Source organism: Microcaecilia unicolor, chromosome 4 (genome assembly GCF_901765095.1).
Source record: "Microcaecilia unicolor chromosome 4, aMicUni1.1, whole genome shotgun sequence".
Classification (NCBI taxonomy): Eukaryota; Metazoa; Chordata; class Amphibia; order Gymnophiona; family Siphonopidae; genus Microcaecilia; species Microcaecilia unicolor.
In genome coordinates, this window is record NC_044034.1 from 306349566 (window position 1) to 306368741 (window position 19176).

A 19176-nucleotide genomic window follows, 5' to 3' on the forward strand; every position below is an offset into this window, starting at 1 on the left:
AAGAGCTATGGCATGTAAATGGCAGGGGTATATATATGGGCAGAGCATGGGTGGGTTATAGGCGTGTCTCCAACTGAATGTATGTAACAGAGAATACAACAGGTTCTGTGCTTTGCATGGCGCATTTACGTCTGCCACAGAGTTGATGTAAACGGTGTAAACGGTTATGCCTACATTGTGGCTTGCCAATTCAGGTTTATGCTAGTATTCTTGGTGTACAGATGAGGTTATAGAACTGGCACACTGCACATAGCATTGGCACGCCTTGTTTGGAGGTACTCAAAGCGACTAGTATATAATGGGAAAAACCTCACTAGATCCCATAGCTTCCACATCGCTCTACAGAACACTGCTGCTACACTTTGAGGCATATTTTCAAAGCACTTAGACTTTATTTATTTATTTATTTTGTATTTATAAGAATTTAAATTTACAAGCAATAAAATAACTTGCCAGAAATACAGAGAAAGTAATACACAAGAATTATTTCAATCAGGTAATTCTATTCTCTTCCTTAGACCACAAAATAGGGAGAGTGAAACAAGACAAGGAGATCAATTAAACAGCAGTAAACAGAAAAAAGTGGTATTAACCTGATTATCCCCAGTTATTATTTATCTGAATCATTATTACACATTGATCATCTGGTTGCTTCTTCAAACCCAAAAAACGGTGTGTATTCAATTTATTTGTTGGAAACATACTTATTGTCCAATATTAGTAGAAATAATACTCCTAATTTCATTTTATTTAAGTAGAGGAGTGTGGTAGCCGTGTTAGTCCACTCTTAGGTTATCAATAGAAATCAAACAAAATAAACATGGAAAAGAAAATAAGATGATACCTTTTTTATTGGACATAACTTAATACATTTCTTGATTAGCTTTCGAAGGTTGCCCTTCTTCGTCAGATCAGAAATAAGCAAATTTGCTTATTTCCGATCTGACGAAGAAGGGCAACCTTCGAAAGCTAATCAAGAAATGTATTAAGTTATGTCCAATAAAAAAGGTATCAATTTGCTTATTTCTGATCTGACGAAGAAGGGCAACCTTCGAAAGCTAATCAAGAAATGTATTAAGTTATGTCCAATAAAAAAGGTATCATCTTATTTTCTTTTCCATGTTTCATTTTATTTAACAATGCAAACACTTGAGTCTCTAATCCAATTCCCACTGATTATGGTAATCCCAGTTTCACAGGCTTCACTCCTTTTGAAATATTACTAAGTAATAATTATATTACTAAGAGGAATCATTACAAAGGAAAAGCACTTAGACTTTATAAGTCAAAGTGCTTTGAAAATGAGCCCCTAAGGGGGAGATTCTATATATGGCACCTAAAAAATTGGCATGGAAATCAGTGCAATTAAGAGTACTCTATAAGCGGTGCCTAGATTTATGTGTTGTATATAGAATACGCTTAGTTGAAATCTCAGTGCCTAAACCTATGCGCCTCCATTTACATCAATGAAAATGTGGTGTAAATCCCGGCGTGTAGACTTAGGTGCACTGGGCCATATTCATGCACATAAATTTTAGAATGCCCACAAAACATCCATTTAGAACAGAAAAACATAAGTATTGCCATACTGGGACACACTGAAAATCCATCAAGCTCAGCATCCTGTTTCCAACAGTGGCCAATACAGGACCAAGTACCTGGCAAGATCCCAAAACAGTACATACATTTTATGCGCTTATCCTAGAAATAAGCAATGGATTTTCCCCAAGTCTTCCTCAAGTCTATTTTATGGCTTATGCACTTTTCTTTTAGGAAGCTAGTCAAACCTTTTTTAAACCCCGCTAAGCTAACTGCTTTTACTACATTCTCTGGCAATGATTCCAGAGTTTGATACACATTGAGTGAAGAAATATTTTCTCAGATTTGTTTTAAATTTACTACTTATAGCTTCATTGCATGCCCCCCTAGTCCGAGTATTTTTGGAAAGAGTAAACAAGAAATTCACATCTACCTGTTCCACTCTATATTAGTTTATTGACCTCTATAATCTCCCTCAGCCATCTTTTCTCCAAGCTGAAGAGCTCTAGCTACTTTAGCCTTTCCTCACAGAGAGGTTTTCCCATCCCCTTATCATTTTTGTCGCCCTTCTCTGTGCCTTTTCTAATTCCACCTATAACCACACCCCTTTTTTGCCTGAGAGCATAGAAGTTAGGCGCACTGCATTACAGAATACGCTTAGTGAGTTTGCACATAAATTCTAATTATTGTCAATTAGTGTTCATTATGGCTTGTTATGAGCTGTTATCAATGCTGACTAGATTGTTAAGCCAATTAAGTTATGTGCGTTGTTATAGAATATGCTTGGATTTTGGCGTAGATCTCTAGGCACGCTACATAGAAACTGGGGGATAGCGCTTATTTTACAAATTATATTCATAAAATAGACATCCAAACAAACCCAGATCTCATCGATGAACAATGCCTCACCAGGTTTCCACTTTGATTAGGCAGCCATATTTCATTTGTTTCAGGAGTTAAAATCTCTTCTACATTCTCAAACACACAGGGGCCATCCAAAACTGGTTCACCTTAAGATAACTGCCTCCCTAGTCTTTTTGGCCACAGGTAGCTTCTAGTCTATATTGGCTATGACTGCTGGTCTCAGCAAGGCAGCCATTTCAGCAATGCATCACCCAATTTCTCTCAGCCCTTCTCACCCACACTATACAATATGTGGAGGGGCATAATCGAAAGGGACACCCACGTTTTCCTGGGGATATCCTCGCAGGACGGCTCCAGCAAGGGGCGGGGAAACTCATATTATCGAAACAAAATGGGCGTCCATCTTTCGTTTCGATAATACGGTCGGGGACGCCCAAATCAGCAAATTTAGGTCGACTTTGGAGATGGTCGTCCCCACAGAGATGGTCGTCCCCAGGACGTGGTCATTTCTGATTTTCAGCAATAATGGAACGCGAGGATGCCCATCTCAGAATGACCATATCCAAGCCATTTGGTTGTGGGAGGAGCCAGCATTCGTAGTGCACTGATCCCCCTGACATGCCAGGACACCAACCGGGCACCCTAGGGGGCACTGCAGTGGACTTCACAAATTGCTGCCCAGGTACATAGCTCCCTTACCTTCAGCCAGATGCACTAACTGAATGGAAAAAGCCTTCCCTTACAGAATCCCTTAGCGATTCGGAAAGGGAACGGGCATGCATGAAGGAAACTGCATGCAAATGAGCTGCTCACTGTTAGCTCATTTGCACACGATTTCCTTCCAAAGAAGGAGAAGCCAGTGCAGAACAGCCAAGCATTATTCGTGGCTGCTCTGCGCATGCCAAGACGGCTTCATACATGCAGACAAGCTGCATGTATAATAGCAGTCTACAACCTTAAATAAATTGCTGTCTACAACCTTAGAAAAACACAAGTCCAGGTGAAAAATGTCCAAGTACTTGTCAGGGACATCATTTTTTTGGATGTCCAAAATGTGGATATTTCTGTGAGAAGGATGTCCATGCCTTTGCTATGCCTTGACATCCCCTTTATTTATTTGGATTTTGGATCACAAGTAGCAGCAGTGGGATTTGAACTGGCCACCTCTGGATTGCAAGACCAGTGCGCTAACCACTAGGCCTCTCCTCCACTCCATTCCACTCCCTTGAAATTTGGCTGTCCCTGTTGTGGGGGGCAGTTCAGGACGTCCAAAATGTTTGAAAGAAGGACGTCGATGCCTTCGCTATGCCTCCGCTGACACACACATACCCCCCCCCCAGGGACCTGCATACTGCTGCGGTGGACCTGAGTATGACATTTCAGGCTGGCATAAAAGTTTTTAAAGTTTTTTTTTTCAGGGTGGGAGGGGGTTAGTGACCACTGGGGGAGTCAGGGGAGGTCATCCCCGATTTCCTCCGGTGGTCATCTAGTCAGTTCAGGCACCTTTTTGAGGCTTGGTCGTAAGAAAAAAATGGACCAAGTAAAGTTGCCTAAGTGCTCCTCAGGGACACCCTTCTTTTTTCCATTATCGCTCGAGGACGCCCATTCTGTTAGGTAAGCCCCAGTCCCGCCTTCGCTACACCTCCAACATGCCCCATGGAACTTTGGTCGTCCCCGCAATGGGAAGCAGTCGAGGACGCCCAAAATCGGCTTTCAATTATGCCAATTTGGGTGACCCTGCGAGAAGGACGCCCATCTCCTGATTTGTGTCGAAAGATGGGCGCCCTTCTTTTTCAAAAATAAGCCTGATAGTGTTCCCTAGCATAGTGCAGCAGGTGCCGCAAACCATGACACAATTCTACAACATTGCCCATTTCCCTTTTGTCATACATCTCATTGACTGTATTCACGTGGCTCTCAGGCTTCCAAGAGGAACCATGTGTACAAAACCATAACGCATTTAATTCACTAGGCATGCAGGTGCACTAGATGAGATAACTGATGTGTGCCCCCGCTTCCCAGGATCATGTAACGACGCATGCTTCTCCAACACTCAGGCACCTATGAAACATTTGAGAGCAGACAAATCACTAGACAATGACTATTGGGTAAGGTTAAACCCTACTCTCACACACATGCATCTCCTGAAACATTGACAAAACTCCGTGTGCCTACCACAGTGTAAAAAAAACATGCAGACACTTGCACTCAGCTCACATGCAATATCACAGTAGTCTGATGTACCTTGTTGTCCATCCTACAAAGGTGACAGGGATTCACACAAAAGAGGTACGAATGACCCTCATAGTGGCCCCACAGAATGCAGAGGAGTGGTACGACTGGAATCATCGCAACACAAGATCTACCATAGAAAGAACATTTGGCAGTCTAAAGAGCATCTTTTGCTATCTGGACCATTCGGGGTGAACTGCTATATAGGCCAGAGAAGGTCTGTAAAATATTTGTAGTAAGGTGGAGACAGCCCATGTCAGAGGGATAATTAACAGACAATGTGGACTCAGAGGAGAAGGAGGAAGAAGATGGGCCACAAAGTCAAGCGAGGGATCACAACCACATCAGGCAGGAATTAAAGCAAGAAATGAATTTATACATAGATGAAACAGCTGTACAATATGCAACACTCTCCTCCCCCATCACAGTGCCCTACACACATTCTCCCTCCTTCCCCTCACAGCATCCACACACACAGGCTTCCCTCCACCCTCATACATCCCCACATACATGCCCCCTCTCCCTCACGGTGCCTCACATAAGTGGGCCCCCTTCACCTCCCAATACCACCCCTTACTCTGAACGTGCTTCCCACCCTTTCCCCTCACCACCACTTGGGTAGCAGGTGATTCAGAGCTGCTGGATGTCATGCTACTGGTCTCTGTGGTGGTTCCAAACTGAGTCAACCCACAGTCCTGCCTGCCTTACTGTACCAAGAAGTCTGTAAAGTGCATGGGACCACTGGAAGCAACAAGGGTTGTAGTTGAAGTTGGACTGTAGCGCATGGGATAGAGGCAGTGGACAGAAGAAGCAGTCATGTGTGCGAGCCTGACCTGATGGACACTGTCCTCTTGTGGGTAGTCCCGCTATATTGGGGGGGCGGTGGTAGCAGAGGTGGTGGTGTTGCTAGTCAATGGCATGCTGATATCAGCTGTCAGTTGTGAGACAGCAGCTATCAGGGCCTGTATGTTATAATGCAGGCCCTGACAGTCCCCTGGTTCAAGCCAGCTACATCCTGATCAGTGTCTTTCAGGGCATTTCTAGTATTGTATTCTTGGCTCCTGTTCTTCTAGTACACCTTTATGTGGCAGAAATCACAGCTTCCGTTCATGCTGCTCCATTAAAAGGCAGTTTTATTCCATCAGTCTCTCATCTGCCTCTTCTTAGAAGGCTACCACAGCTCAGGACTTGCACCTCCTGTCTCCATAATCCTTCACAGCCGCATCTTGAGAATGAGATGGAGGAAGATGACCCTCCACAACATGCTTGTCTTTGGATGGACTCCGGAGCTATAGCAGATCATCTGAGCTAGGACCTGGTGTCCTCTTCCACATTCTCCCCCTGCACAGGCCTCTGCATTGCCGCCCTCTTCCTCCTCCTCTTCTTCCTCTCCCTCCTCCTATTTCTCTTCTGTGCTGCTCTCTTTGGCAATGTGAAAACCTGGGTTCCACATGTATTTTGATACATAAATTCCTATATATTCCCCTGATGAAATATTTTGTCTTAGTAGGGTTGCATGGCATGTTGTTCCATAAGTACATAAGTATTGCCATAATGAGACAGACCAAAGGTCCATCATGCCCAGCATCCTTTTTCCAACATTGGCCAATCTAGGTCACAGATACCTGGCAAGATCACAAAAAAAAGAACAAAACATTTTATACTGCTTATCCCAGAAATAGTGGATTTTCCCCAAGTCCAATTTAATAATGGTCTATGGACTTTTCCTTTAGGAAGCCGTCCAAACCTTTTTAAACTCTGCTAAGCTAACCACCTTTACCACATTCTCTGGCAACAAATTCCACAGTTTAATTGCACATTGAGTGAAGAAACATTTTCTCTGATGTGTTTTAAATTTACTACTTTGTAGGCTTCATCGCATGACCCTAGTCCTAGTAGTTTTGGAAAGCGTAAACAGAAGCTTCACGTCTACCCATTCCACTCCACTCCAGGGGCGTAGCCAGACAGCAGATTTTGGGTGGGCCTAGGCAAGAAGTGGGTGGGCACCAAATGTTCTCTCCCCCACCCCCACATCAAAAAAATATCTCAGCTGGTGGGAAAATGCTTTTCTCCAGTCTCCATCTTTGGTAGTCTGCAGCAGGCATGCGCTGAAAACTGAGAATGCGAAGGTGCCAGTATTGTGGAGACCAGCATTTTCATTACCATGTGCTACTGTTGCATGGGCCTGAGCCCTAAGTGGGTGGGCCCCGGCCCACCCAGGCCCACCTGTGGCTATGCCACTGCTCCACTCATTATGTTATATACCTCTATCATATCTCCTCTCAGCCATCTTTTCTCCAAGCTGAAGAGCCCTAGCCTCTTGCACTATAATGATGTGAACAGGGACTATGGGGTTGTGCCACTGTAATTTACATTACAGGGGCCCCAGGTGCAATCCATATGGTTAGTGGCTCCTTGTAGGTGCATGCCAAACGGAGACAGAGAAATCTTCATACCTTGGTAGTTTCCTCCTGATTTGCCTTCACACCTAACTGATGCCTGCATGTGAAGGCAGCCTCTGTTCATGCTGACAAAGGCTCCAGCAGTGCAGGATGCAGAGAATCAACAGGAGGTCACCCTCCTCCCTGGAAAAGTTTGGCTCCCTCCTGGTGGCCAGCTCGCTCCTCTAAAGGTGGTAAATAAATCTTAATAAATAGAAATAAATAGAAATAAATAGATATAGGGGGTGCTATGTCATGCAGAATGGAACCTGAACAGCATGGCTCCATGCAGCTCATGCTGCTATTCCAGAAAACATGCAGTGGTGGATGTCGTTGGACGTCCATCAAATTTCATGCCATAGCCTATACAATGCATTTAATTTACATATGTGTATCCATGTGCGTTCTTCAACATAGACCTGTGTAAGCTACCTGCAAGTACTGTAAAGTATTTCTTGCAAGTGAAAACAGAAACCACTGCAAGAGAGAATAGAAGACTTAAACCTGGATTTAGTTGTGTTCTTGGATTTTATGAACTAAAAAGTGTTCATGCTACATATGTATGCTGAATTTTTCTATATCTGCCAAGTTACCCATTCCATAGGGAGACTTTTTTTGGCCAGTCTAGGATTTCTCCCAACCTCCAGGTGCATTATGGGACCTGCAGTACTGATTGCAATGGATAGAATCAGGGACTACAAATGCTACACTGCTTTGGGATATGTGTAACACCAGAACTGTCCAAAAAGTCTCCCTCCTGGAATGGGTAACTTGGCAGCTCTAATTTTTCTAGTCTGGTTTCCCTCCCACATAGTCCTTTTTCAGCAGTCTAGTGGAAGTGAAATCAGAAGCCTACATTATAAGGCCTAGGTGTATCCTGAGGAAGCATCAGAAATGAATGTGAAGCTCTGTCTTTGGGATAGTTCTGGCTTTCAGACACCCTGATGGATTTGTAGTTTAAGTGATGATTTCCCAGGGAAAACGCAGACCTATAATCCCATAATGCACTGGGATGGAAGTTCAAAAAACCCAGAAGTGGCCAAATGTGTCAAAACCCTCTCCCCCCAAAGGTCTCATTACATTCTGAAGCAGAGAGCCTGAACTGGCAATAAGAGATGCCAAGTTACCCAGTTCCAGGCTGGACATTTTGGGATAGTCCTGGATTTCTTAGTACCCTATCCTGTTGCATTATGAGACTTGCAGCACTGATTTTAATGAGCAGGATCAGGTACTTTAAATCCCACACTGATTTGGGTTGTGCGTTTAAAACCAGGACTGGCTGAAAAAGGGTAACTTGGCATCTGTGAAATAAATCACATCAGAAAGACACAGTTCTCTTCTGAGTCATGAAGGATTATTTTTAACTGAGGTACAAAAATGGGAGAGCTTGGAGATCAATATAGGCCTTCACTGCAAGCATGGACTGACTGGCCCTGCACAGACGGAATTCACAGACTGGAAAATTCCCTAGCAGCTAGTGTGGCTTGTGCTTTTCCTAACATGTTACATGTCCCATGCAAAGGTGCCAAGTTACCCAGTTCCAAGAGGGAGGAGATTTTAAGCCAAGCTTTCCGACAACCCTATCATTCTGCATTATGAGACCTGAAGCATTGCTTTCAATGGGTAGAATCATCAGAGACTATAAACCCCACACTGCTTTTTGGGATGTAAATTTAAAACCAGGATTGGCCAAAAAGTCTTCCTCCTGGAACTGGATAATGTGGTTTTCTGCCCATATGCCTTCCACTTCAGTTCATTTCCATCTAATTTCTTTCCAGGTGCTTGGGGACAGTGAGTGCCTATTTTAAAATGTAATTCCTAGGAATTAATTTTCATCACTCTCAGAGCTCCTTATTAAAATAATGCATTGGGACTGAGCTAAAGTTACAGAATAAAATGCAGGGGCAGGTTTTTTCCTTCAGCACCTCTCAGAGTTGCCAAGTTACCCAGTTCCAGCAGTACAGTCCTGGATTTGTGACACACCCACTCTGAGGCATTATGGACCTGCAACATTGATTTTGATAGATAGAATCATCAGTGACTATAAATACCACACTGCTTTGGGAGGTAAGTAAAAAAACAAATCAAAACAGGACTACTCATGAAGTTTCCCTCTTGGCAGCGATGATCTCTTCATCTTACTATACAGCATTGCTTCCCAGTGGCGTTCCTAGGGGAGGCGGACACCCGGGTTGGGCGCCCCACCCCCCGGGTGCAGCGAACCCCCCCCCTGGCGAAAGACCCCCCCCTGCAAAAGAGCCCCCCCCCCCCGGGTGCATGCTGCTGGGGGGGGTGCCGCAGCGCAACGCCTGCTGCGAGTTTACTAACTTTGCTCGTTCGCTGCAGCTCTCTCTGCCCCAGAACACCTGTTCCGGGGCAGAGGGAGCTGCAGCGAACGAGAGAAGTTAGCGAACTCTTGCAGCAGGCGCGCCGCAGCACCCCCCAGCGGCATGCACCCGGGGCGGACCGCCCCCACCGCCCCCCCTTTGTACGCCACTGTTGCTTCCTAATCTTTTTGTGGCTGTGACCTCATGATTGTGCCCAAATTGTGACCTCCTAAGGTACAGAATAAGGATGCATCTTAGGTTGCGACTACAATGGCAGGTATGGCAGGTTTTGTGACCCTATCTAGGGTCCAGACCCACAGGTTGGGAAAACTCTGCTATAAGAATTTTAAAAGCTGAGACATTCCCCAGCATGGAAAAAAACACTAGTCTGTACTGAAATAGTTCACCCTCGCTACACCAGCACTTCTTCAGCTGCTTCAGTACTAGAGTGGATTTTTTTCCCCCATTGCAAGCTAGCTCTGCAAATTGGGAGAGCTAAACCTCTGCAAGGCAAGAGGTTGTACCCTGTAGGGCTAATAAATCATGGCAAGAGAGATGTTTGTTTTCATAGCACCCAATTCTTAAAAACCCCAAAGTCTAAATGCTTGCTTTTAAATAAGAACCAGAAAAGACTTGGAAGTTGCCTGCAAACTTTCTCTTGTCATTTTTTTTAAATACCTTTGGGGTCCTGAAATGGAGATATGTAAAATCAAAGTATATCAGGTTTAAGCATACATCACCTATTAGTCATCTATACAACTGGAGGAGTAGCCTAATGGTTAGTGCAGTGGCCAGGAAACCGGGTTCAATTCCCACTACAGCTCCTTGTGACTCTGAGTAAGTCACTTAACCCTCCCTTGCCCCAATTACAAATAAGTATCTGTATATAATATGTAAACCACTTTGTTTGTAACCATAGAAAGGCAGTATATCAAATCCCATCACCTCTTTCTGGCTGTTCATGACAGGATCTCTAGATTCAACAATGAGGGGTAAATACTTGCCTTGCTGACTTCCTTCTAATGTTTTTTTTTCCGTTTCAAAATACATATTTGAAAGATAATGAGGGCTTATTAAAATCATCTCTCTCTTTCACCATACTCACCACCACCTCCCAATCCTACACCTCAGAAGTTAAATTTGATCCTTTCTGAACAGCTACCACATTATCCAGTTCTAGGAGGGAAATTTTAGGGCAATCCTGGATTTCTGACAATCCCATCTTGTTGCATTATGGGACCAACAAGACTGATTTCCATGAGTAGAATTATGAACTATAAATACCACAATGCTTTGGGGATACAAGTTGAAAACCAGGACTGGACTGTCTCCCTCCTAGAATTGGAAAACTTGGCAGCTTTCTTTCTGTGATGTTTAGGAGTTTGTTTGTTTTAAAAGATGAGTAACTCTGAGCCCCCATGTCTGCTCCCCCACTCCATCCTCAGCATGTCAGCGAAATGCAGCAGCACCAAGCTCATGAAACCCCAACACCAGCTAGAGAAGCCATGAGAGGTAGGAAAGGATAGCATGAACTGCTAAAGAAAGGGGACAAACTGGTATTTTAGAAAGTGGAAACATTTGTTTTACAAACATGTTGTGGTTGTAATGTCAAGGGCACTTTGAATTTGTAGAAATAATGATGAATAAATAAGTTGTTCGTGAGACCTCTTTAGTGGACTAATTCAACATATTTGTGACTAGTTTTCAAGAACAGAGTTTAAATATATTCATTTACTGGGATTATTAACCCCCTTTATGAAGAGATTCATTCAAGGCGGTGTACAGCATAACAATAGTAAAATGACCAAATATGAATATAATAATGAGGTAAACTTCAAAATAGCAAACTGAAACCTAATAATACAACTAAGAATATATGGTATATAGAAAAAAAGTGACATTATCAGACCCAAATGTGACAGGGAAAGCTGGTGAGGATAAAGCAGACTTGCTTAACAATATTTATATGCTGTTTCATAACAAGGTGCCAGGAGTAGAACGGCAGAAAATACACACATATAGGACCCCATCCCCCCTACCACCCCCACCACCGGCCCCCTGGGCCTACCTCAATATATATGTATGATCTTGATAGACTAGGAAAAGTAATGGAAGGGCCTTCAACCCTTTTTTTCTCTTTCCCATTCTAAACAGGGTGACACTTGATAAGCGATGCCTGGATATAATAGACCGAGTGAGTCCTAAAGTTATGTTTTTACATTCTTTTATTGCAGTGCCGTTTTGCTGTAACAAGTGGTCTTCAGTGGAACCACAGTGTTTTTGACTTCTATCCCATTTGTTAGAAAGACCAGCCGCTGTAGAACAGAGTATCATTTTAAGAGAAAGTGTTTCATTTGAGGAAAAGAAAAAAAAAAAAGCAACAATCCTTTTTTGTTCACTGGCAGGAAGAGTGTCCAGCTCTTCCCCTTAATGCTCTCTCAACATTTTAAGTATGTGGATTGTTCACTATAACCTTAAACCTATTGTTAAGCAAGTTAACCAACTTTAATATTTTTTCCCCTCAGAGAAAATGAAGTTAGACTTTTCCCAACTAAACTTTCTGAGATTAATAGTGTATCCATTTGTCAGTGATTCTGCTTCAGGTCCATATGTACAGGATAGGGTTTGGGAGGAGGGGAGGAAAAAAAATATATATACATATAACAAGTTACAGGCACAAAAAGGGGTTGAATTAGCACAAGTCTGAAACTTGTGAGCAGTGATGCCAGTTATACTTTTTGAAGCAGTAAAATGTTAACTGTTTCATGACTGTTCACAGAGGACCAGGGAAAGTAAGGCAGTATTTGTTTAAAATTCATATATCCCACACTATTGCCAAATCTAGGTAGCAAACAAACCATACATAATTTAAAGACAAAAAACAATACACCTAATAACAAATAGACATGATAAAATCCAAACTAAACTTTGTATCTGGTAATATCACCCAGACTTAAAGAAATTTGGGCAAATATATAGGAAGGCTCCTGTCATAAACAGAGGGTTATCAATAGAAATCAAACAAATAAAAACATGGAAAAGAAAATAAGATATTTCCGATCTGACGAAGAAGGGCAACCTTCCAAAGCTAATCAAGAAATGTATTAAGTTATGTCCAATAAAAAAAGGTATCATCTTATTTTCTTTTCCATGTTTTATTTTGTTTGATTTCTATTGATAACCTTTAAGAGTGGACTAACACGGCTACCACACCTCTCTACTTATAACAGAGGGGAAATTCAGGGTATTGCAAGAATATGCTGGCCCAGCAGCTGAAAGAAATATTGAAAACCTTAATGATAATAATGGAAGATTTTCTATGACACCCTATCTAGCTTGCAAGAAATATACAATGTCGTGCAAACAGTACACAAATCCAGGAGAACCAGGTTTGATTCCCACCGCAGCTCCTTGTGACTCTGGGTAAGTCACTTAACCTGCAGTGCCCCAGGTACTAAATAGTACCTGTATATAATATGTAAACCACTTTGATTGCAGCAACAAAAAGGCGGTATATCAAATCCCATCCCCTTTCCCCTTCCCTTGCAAAGAAAACCAAGTCAGTTCTTGTAGCTTAACACTACAGCATAATGGAAAATAAAGGTGATACTTACAGATCACTTTTGCTGTAAATTTTCTAAATGATCTCTTTTCCTGAGCCTTCCCTCAGCAGCACGTACCCTGGGCCTGGGAGAGGGGAGAGCTGTGCTCCTCTGCTGACCCTTCTGCTTTGTTCCCCTCCTCCCCAGTGCAATACTTGATTTCCTCAGGGGACTATCACCCCTGAGCAGAAGGTGAAATTAGGACAAGAAGCTGCCAGGTTTGGCAGAACCTTACCTTGGGGTTTAGATGTCTCAGTGGCATTTGGAGCACTCATGGCTATGCAAACATCATCCTCCTGAGGGAACTGGTCACACTTCAGCATTTCGGGCCAGTGGAAGCCAAAAAACTGCATGACAGGCTCACAAGCATCCCGCACGACCTCACAGAACCAGCGGCAGGGGTAGATGGGCCGGTCCAGGCACACAGGTGCAAGAGGGAGCAGAGGAAGACCTGGGTGCCCGCATGGCAGTTCTTGTTTAACAAAGGTACCCAGCTGCTCGCCTGCTGCTTCACCTCGGCCATGGTCTCATGGTCCAGCAAATTGGGCAGAACCATCTTCTCATAGCCAACATTGTGGCAAAGCCGCAAGTCCACCGGGATGTCCACACACTGAGCCGGTTTGGTGTAAAATCGTCCACTTTGGTAAGAGCCAATGTCAGATTGAAAACTCACATAGTCATATTCACTTGCTTTGCATGAGCCAAGAGTCCCAGCGTCCCAGCGAGAATAACCAAGGCAATCCAGCTGCACCCTGCCCAACTTTGCTGTCCTTTCATCTGGCTGGCCCCTTTCTGTTAAATAACACGAAAATCCAAATTCCAGGAAACCTCCTTTCTTGTGCTCAAGTTCTGCAAAGCTTCCCAAACTCAGAAGGCAGCAAAAACAAAATTCCTTTTGTCCCTCAGCTCCCTTTCCCCCTGTCTTAAGTCTGTAGTCAAGTAGAATTAAATATATACACACATCTTTTTTGATTTACCCAAGTAAATGTCTCTTTCCCACTTATCGTTTCTCTGCTTGAGCAGCAGGCTTCAGTGATGCTTGGACAGTACCTAGACAGAGAGCAGCATGGTTTAAAATGCTTGGGCTGCTGTTCAATCTAGCAACCCAGAGCTAAGGAAGAGCTTGCGAACCAATCAGCAAGGAGCTATCCCACGCCCGCTCTCAGTTACAATTGTCAGTCACAGACTTTATTGGCCAATTGCTTCCCTGCTGTCGGCTCCCACTGCTGTAGCTCAGTACTGGTCAATCCCACCTCCCTTTCAAAATAAGTTTAGCAACATGAGTAACTGGATGTGCAGCTACAAAAGATATTTCACAAAAAAAAAAAAACATACTACTGGTTCTCAGTAATTTAAACCAAAAGTCATTCTATGTTCGATGCCAAAGCACAGAGGCTGACTCGCTGGCTCCTTACATTTGGTGGTTTAATGTGTTAATTTTGATCTGCTTGGAAAACGCTGGGTTCTTTTAAACAGAGATGACCAATGACCCTGTCTTTGAAAGAAGATCTTAAGCAGATTCTGCTGGGGGGGGGGGGGGGTTACTCCTGTCTGCCCTTTTTTTTTAGATATTCTGGTATCTAAAGTTCAATAGCAGCAGCCGGACTACAGATCCCATAGTGCATTGTAATGAAACACTATTTCCAGGACCCAGCCTCCTGCTAGAAACTGAGTAATTTGTCAGGTCTGGCTTGGTTATACTTGATAGACAGCCCATTCCTCTAAACATTTAACAGGCATGTACAGCTTTTTAAAAACTTTATAAATTGTTGTGCAGCTTATAAAAACACAGTAATACTATGGAGAACCTCAGCCTTCTCCATTTGTCAAAAACGGCATTTAGCACAACAGTGATGGGGGGAAACCATTTAAGACCATTTATTTGGCAGTTAAAACAAAGAAAATCATATTTCTCTGTTCTTGTTGTGAACAGTTAGTAGCATTTAAGGGGTCCTTCTACTAAGGTGTGCTAATGGATTTAACGCTAATGATTATTTATTTATTGGAATTTATTTAGTGTCTTATCATTTAGCTCATAAATCTGCTAGTGCATCTTAGTAAAAAAAAAACCCTAAATTTTTTTAAAATCCTATTTCTTAGCTGTTCTCATACTATGAACACATGGGGCACTGCTGTGATGGGCCCCTTTTTACTAAGCTGCCGGTAGTGGCAGCAACGTTTTTGCGGCACATTGAAGCCCTGTTTACCGCAGCCAAAAGAAATGGCTATGTGGAAAGATTTCATTTACCCTGTGGCCATCCAGGGTGGAGCACAAGGGCTCCCACGGTAACAATACAGAATACAGTACACAGCGCTGCCCGATTACTTCCGGGTAACTGCTGTGGTAAAAAATAGTGACCTGTTTTCCCTAGCGCCGGAAATGCAGCGTGCTGGAGGGTGGAACTACTGCCAGCACCCATGTTGGGCCAGTGGTAGTTCCGGATTGCCGCACGGTAAGCTCGAAGTGGGTTTACCGCTGCTTAGTAAATAGGCCCTGAAGGCATCATGCTGCTGCTTGTAAATTTTATTGGGTTTAGCTCACACTTTTCTCAGTAGCAGCTCAAGCTGAGATACATCAGGTACACTAATATTCCCTGTCCCCAGAGGACTCACAATCTCAGGGGCCTCTTTTAGTGCTTTTTATTTACTTTTTTTTTTAACTTGCAGGTCATGCCCTCATGCTACCATTAGAAAACGAGACCTGCAAAAAATTTGGGCCCTGTTTATTAACGTGCGCTAGTGTTTTTAGCACACACACTAAAAATTAGCACACGCTGATGCTAGAGACACCCATATGGGTTGTCACTAGCATCAGTGTGTGCTAAAATGCTTGTGCGCCTACAGCGCAGCTTAGTAAACAGGGCCCTTAATGTGGGACCACTTACTGCCTCCTGTTTAAAAAGCGCTAAGTGCTTCTTTGTTAAATCTACATTATCTAAGTAGCATGCACTAATCAAACCACATGTGTAATTGAACTCTGGAAATCATTACCAGAGAATGTGGTAAAGTAGTTAGTTTAGCAGGGTTTAAAAAAGGTTTGGACACACTCCTAAAAAAAATCTATAAACCATTATTAAGGTGGCCTTGGGAAAATCACTGCTTTTTCCTGGGATAAGTCGTAAATCGTTTATCGTTTATTTATTTTTCTATACCGTCACTTCTTGTAAAACAAATCAGAACGGTTCACATCTTATAATTACTCTTTTGGGATCTTGTCAGGTATTTGTGACCTGGATTAGCCACTGTTGGAAACTGTCAATAGGCAAAATGCTCTGACACAGTTGCAGTAGTCTGTTTCTCACACTAACACTGCGATAAGGGCTTAACATCCTTTAGTTAAAGAGTCCCTCAGTTTGTACCTAAGTCTTAAGTGACTTGTCCAAGATCACAAGCAGCAGCAGGATTTGAACCAGACTTTCCCGAACCAGTAAGCTTCTCCTTCACTCCATGAAATTACATTGACATTGAAGTGGACCTATAGAAAGAACTTTTAAAAAAGGAGATGTCCATAGTAATAACACGCATCTTATATTGGAAAAATAAGTGCAAAACCCGGGAATAAGATCAAAGTCTACTTAGCTTCAGTTTCCTATTCAGATACACCCTGTACAAATAAGTTTTTTTTTAAGTTTAGGGGCCCTTTTACAAAGCTGCACTACAAAATGTCCTGTGCTATTTTTAGAGCATGGTTTCCCATGTGCTAAGGTAGGGTAACCATATGTCCGGATTTACCCGGACATGTCCTCTTTTTGAGACATGGTCCGAGCAACTGGGCGGGTTTTGCCAATCTGCCTGTTTGTCAGATTTCCTGTACAGACGGCCTTGCCCCCTCCCGACCCTTTTTTTTTCTTTTTGTTTTGATTTGGGAGCCATGTGCTTGTGATTGACTGTGGTTTTGACTGTTTGTGGCTATGCGCAGAGCAGCTAACATAACGCTTGGCTGCTCTGCGCATGATTTGGGGGCTGATTAACGATGTGTATTGTGATTCTTTGATACATTGTACGTTTCTATACCGATCTGAGCATGTGTGACTTTTTTTTTTGGTGCATTCTTCGTTTTTTAAAAATCGTTAGGGCCTTTAACGATTTTGATTTTTTTTTACGTTTGCGTGATGCATCTACCCCTAAGTCCTAGTCCCAGTGGACCAAAGATGGCTGACAAACCCCTGGGTTCTTCACCTCAACCAACTGTCGTTCCCAGAGGTTGAGCCCCCAGGTTTAGGCAGCCAGCAGGACTAGTCCACAGCCAGGAAATGTCAGTGTCTGAAAACAGGCACAGCTCAGGGAGGACATAAGACTGGCAGCATGGTAGCGATCAGTAGTCAGCTTAGGTCAAGGGAGGCAGCAAAGTCAAAGCAGTCAGACAAACGAAAGCGCACTTACAGAAGCGGCCAAAGCTATTGCCGAAACCCTGAGGAAGCCGCGGAGCTGGCAGAAGAGGGAACACGTAGCTGCGTCCAGGGGTTTGCTGGTAAATTGTTAACAGGGGGCTCTCTCTCGCCAGCAAAGTAAAAGAAATTCAGGAGGGGACCCAAGCCCACATTTTGGGATCCATTTGTTAAAGTAGCCATGGAGAACCGGCTCCCAAAATTCTTAAAAACTTAACAAACAGCTCTCAAGAGCCTGTGAGAGCCTGCTCCAGCACACCACTGCATGACGTCACAAACCATCCAACAGGCTGACACAGTCAAAAAACGCGGGGCAGAAACCCCTCCCGCACTACAGAGATACGCAAGCAGGAAAAAGGAAGCCACACCACAATGCCTCCTGCCATAGTGCGCGTCGTGAGCAAAGGACCCTGCGCTTCCATACCGCCAGTCACCAGCAACGCCCACCAGACACCCCCAAAGTGTGCCTCAGGTGACATCTTGCCTTGGGCCGCCCCTGACTTGTGCCTAAACTTTCCTGCACGCAACTGAAAAGGGAATGTAGCAATGGGGGGGGGGGGGGGGCATGGGCAGATCATGGGTGTTCCCAAAAGTTACTGGAATAGTGCCAATCAATACCTAACTTTGGGTGCCAGACTACCCAGTTTCTATCAGCAGTAAATTTGGTTCTCAAAGTTAGGTGTGACCCCTGCACTATGCCAGGTTAGTTTAGTTCATTTGTATTGCTATGCTAGTTAGGCAGGTCAAAGTGGTTTACATGCTAAAACCAGAGAGGAATAGAAAAGATCTACTAAATTCTTATAGAAAAGCAAGGACCATTCATACAAGCCAATATACTTCGGGCGCCATTTATAGAATAGGGGGCTCAGTGCTGATCTTTTCAGCACCTACCTTTTGGTGCTATTTTTTTTTTTTGGTTACATTTGTACCCCGCGCTTTCCCACTCATAGCAGGTTCAATGCGGCTTACATATTATATACAGGTACTTATTTGTACCCGGGGCAATGGATTACAGAATTTCCCCCCTTAAGTGTGTAAATTTAGGTGCTCAGGTCAGCAAGTCTCTCCTCAAACATCTTGTAACGCAAATCCCATACCATTTTTGTAGCTTTTCTTTGCACCGCTTCAAGTCTTTTTACATCCTTAGCAAGATACAGCCTCCAAAACCTCATCACAATACTCCAAGTGGGGCCTCACTAAGGACTTCTAAAGGGGCATCAACACCTCCTTTCTTCTGCTGGTTATACCATATGCAACTTAATGGCTAATGAGCATTCATGAGCAATAATTGGCTGCTAATAACCAATTATTGACTTTAATTGGCACCAATGGATTTGCATGCTGCTAAGTCCTGTTGCATGCCACTCTAAAGGGCTTGTGGCCATGGAGGGATATGGGCATGTCAGAGGCATTCTGGAAAGTTACACCAGGTTTCAACAGGTGTAAGTCTGGTGGCCATAATTTGGGTGCAAATCCTTTATAGAATCGTGTTTAGCTCTGAACTTTTCTGGCACCGTTTCTGAGCACAATTTGTAAAATCAACCTAATGCACTTTCATTTAGATGCCAACACTTAGGTCATGTCAATAGCAACGTTAATTCGCTCGCCTATATGTGCACTTTGACATGTAATTTACAGTATTCTGTGAATGTTGATCTTGCCAAAACCCCACCCATGCTCCTCCCCTGTGCACACTCTCTTGCATTTACATACTAAGTAAGATGCACATGTCATTTTATAGAATAGTGCTGAGTGTGAACCTATCATTTAACACATAAGTGTA

The 19176-nt window shown here is 43.4% G+C and overlaps 1 protein-coding gene across 1 annotated transcript in view; it reads right to left on the reverse strand.

The window, feature by feature from the left end:
• The window catches only part of SFRP1 (secreted frizzled related protein 1), a 127579-nt gene extending 113714 nt beyond the window's left edge, over positions 1 to 13865 (reverse strand). The window contains 3 exon segments of the mRNA XM_030201811.1: positions 13241 to 13438; positions 13441 to 13720; positions 13723 to 13865. Coding sequence (XP_030057671.1) covers positions 13241 to 13438; positions 13441 to 13720; positions 13723 to 13782 — 538 coding nt within the window. The 5' untranslated portion in view covers positions 13783 to 13865.
• Positions 13866 to 19176: the final 5311 nt, after the last annotated feature.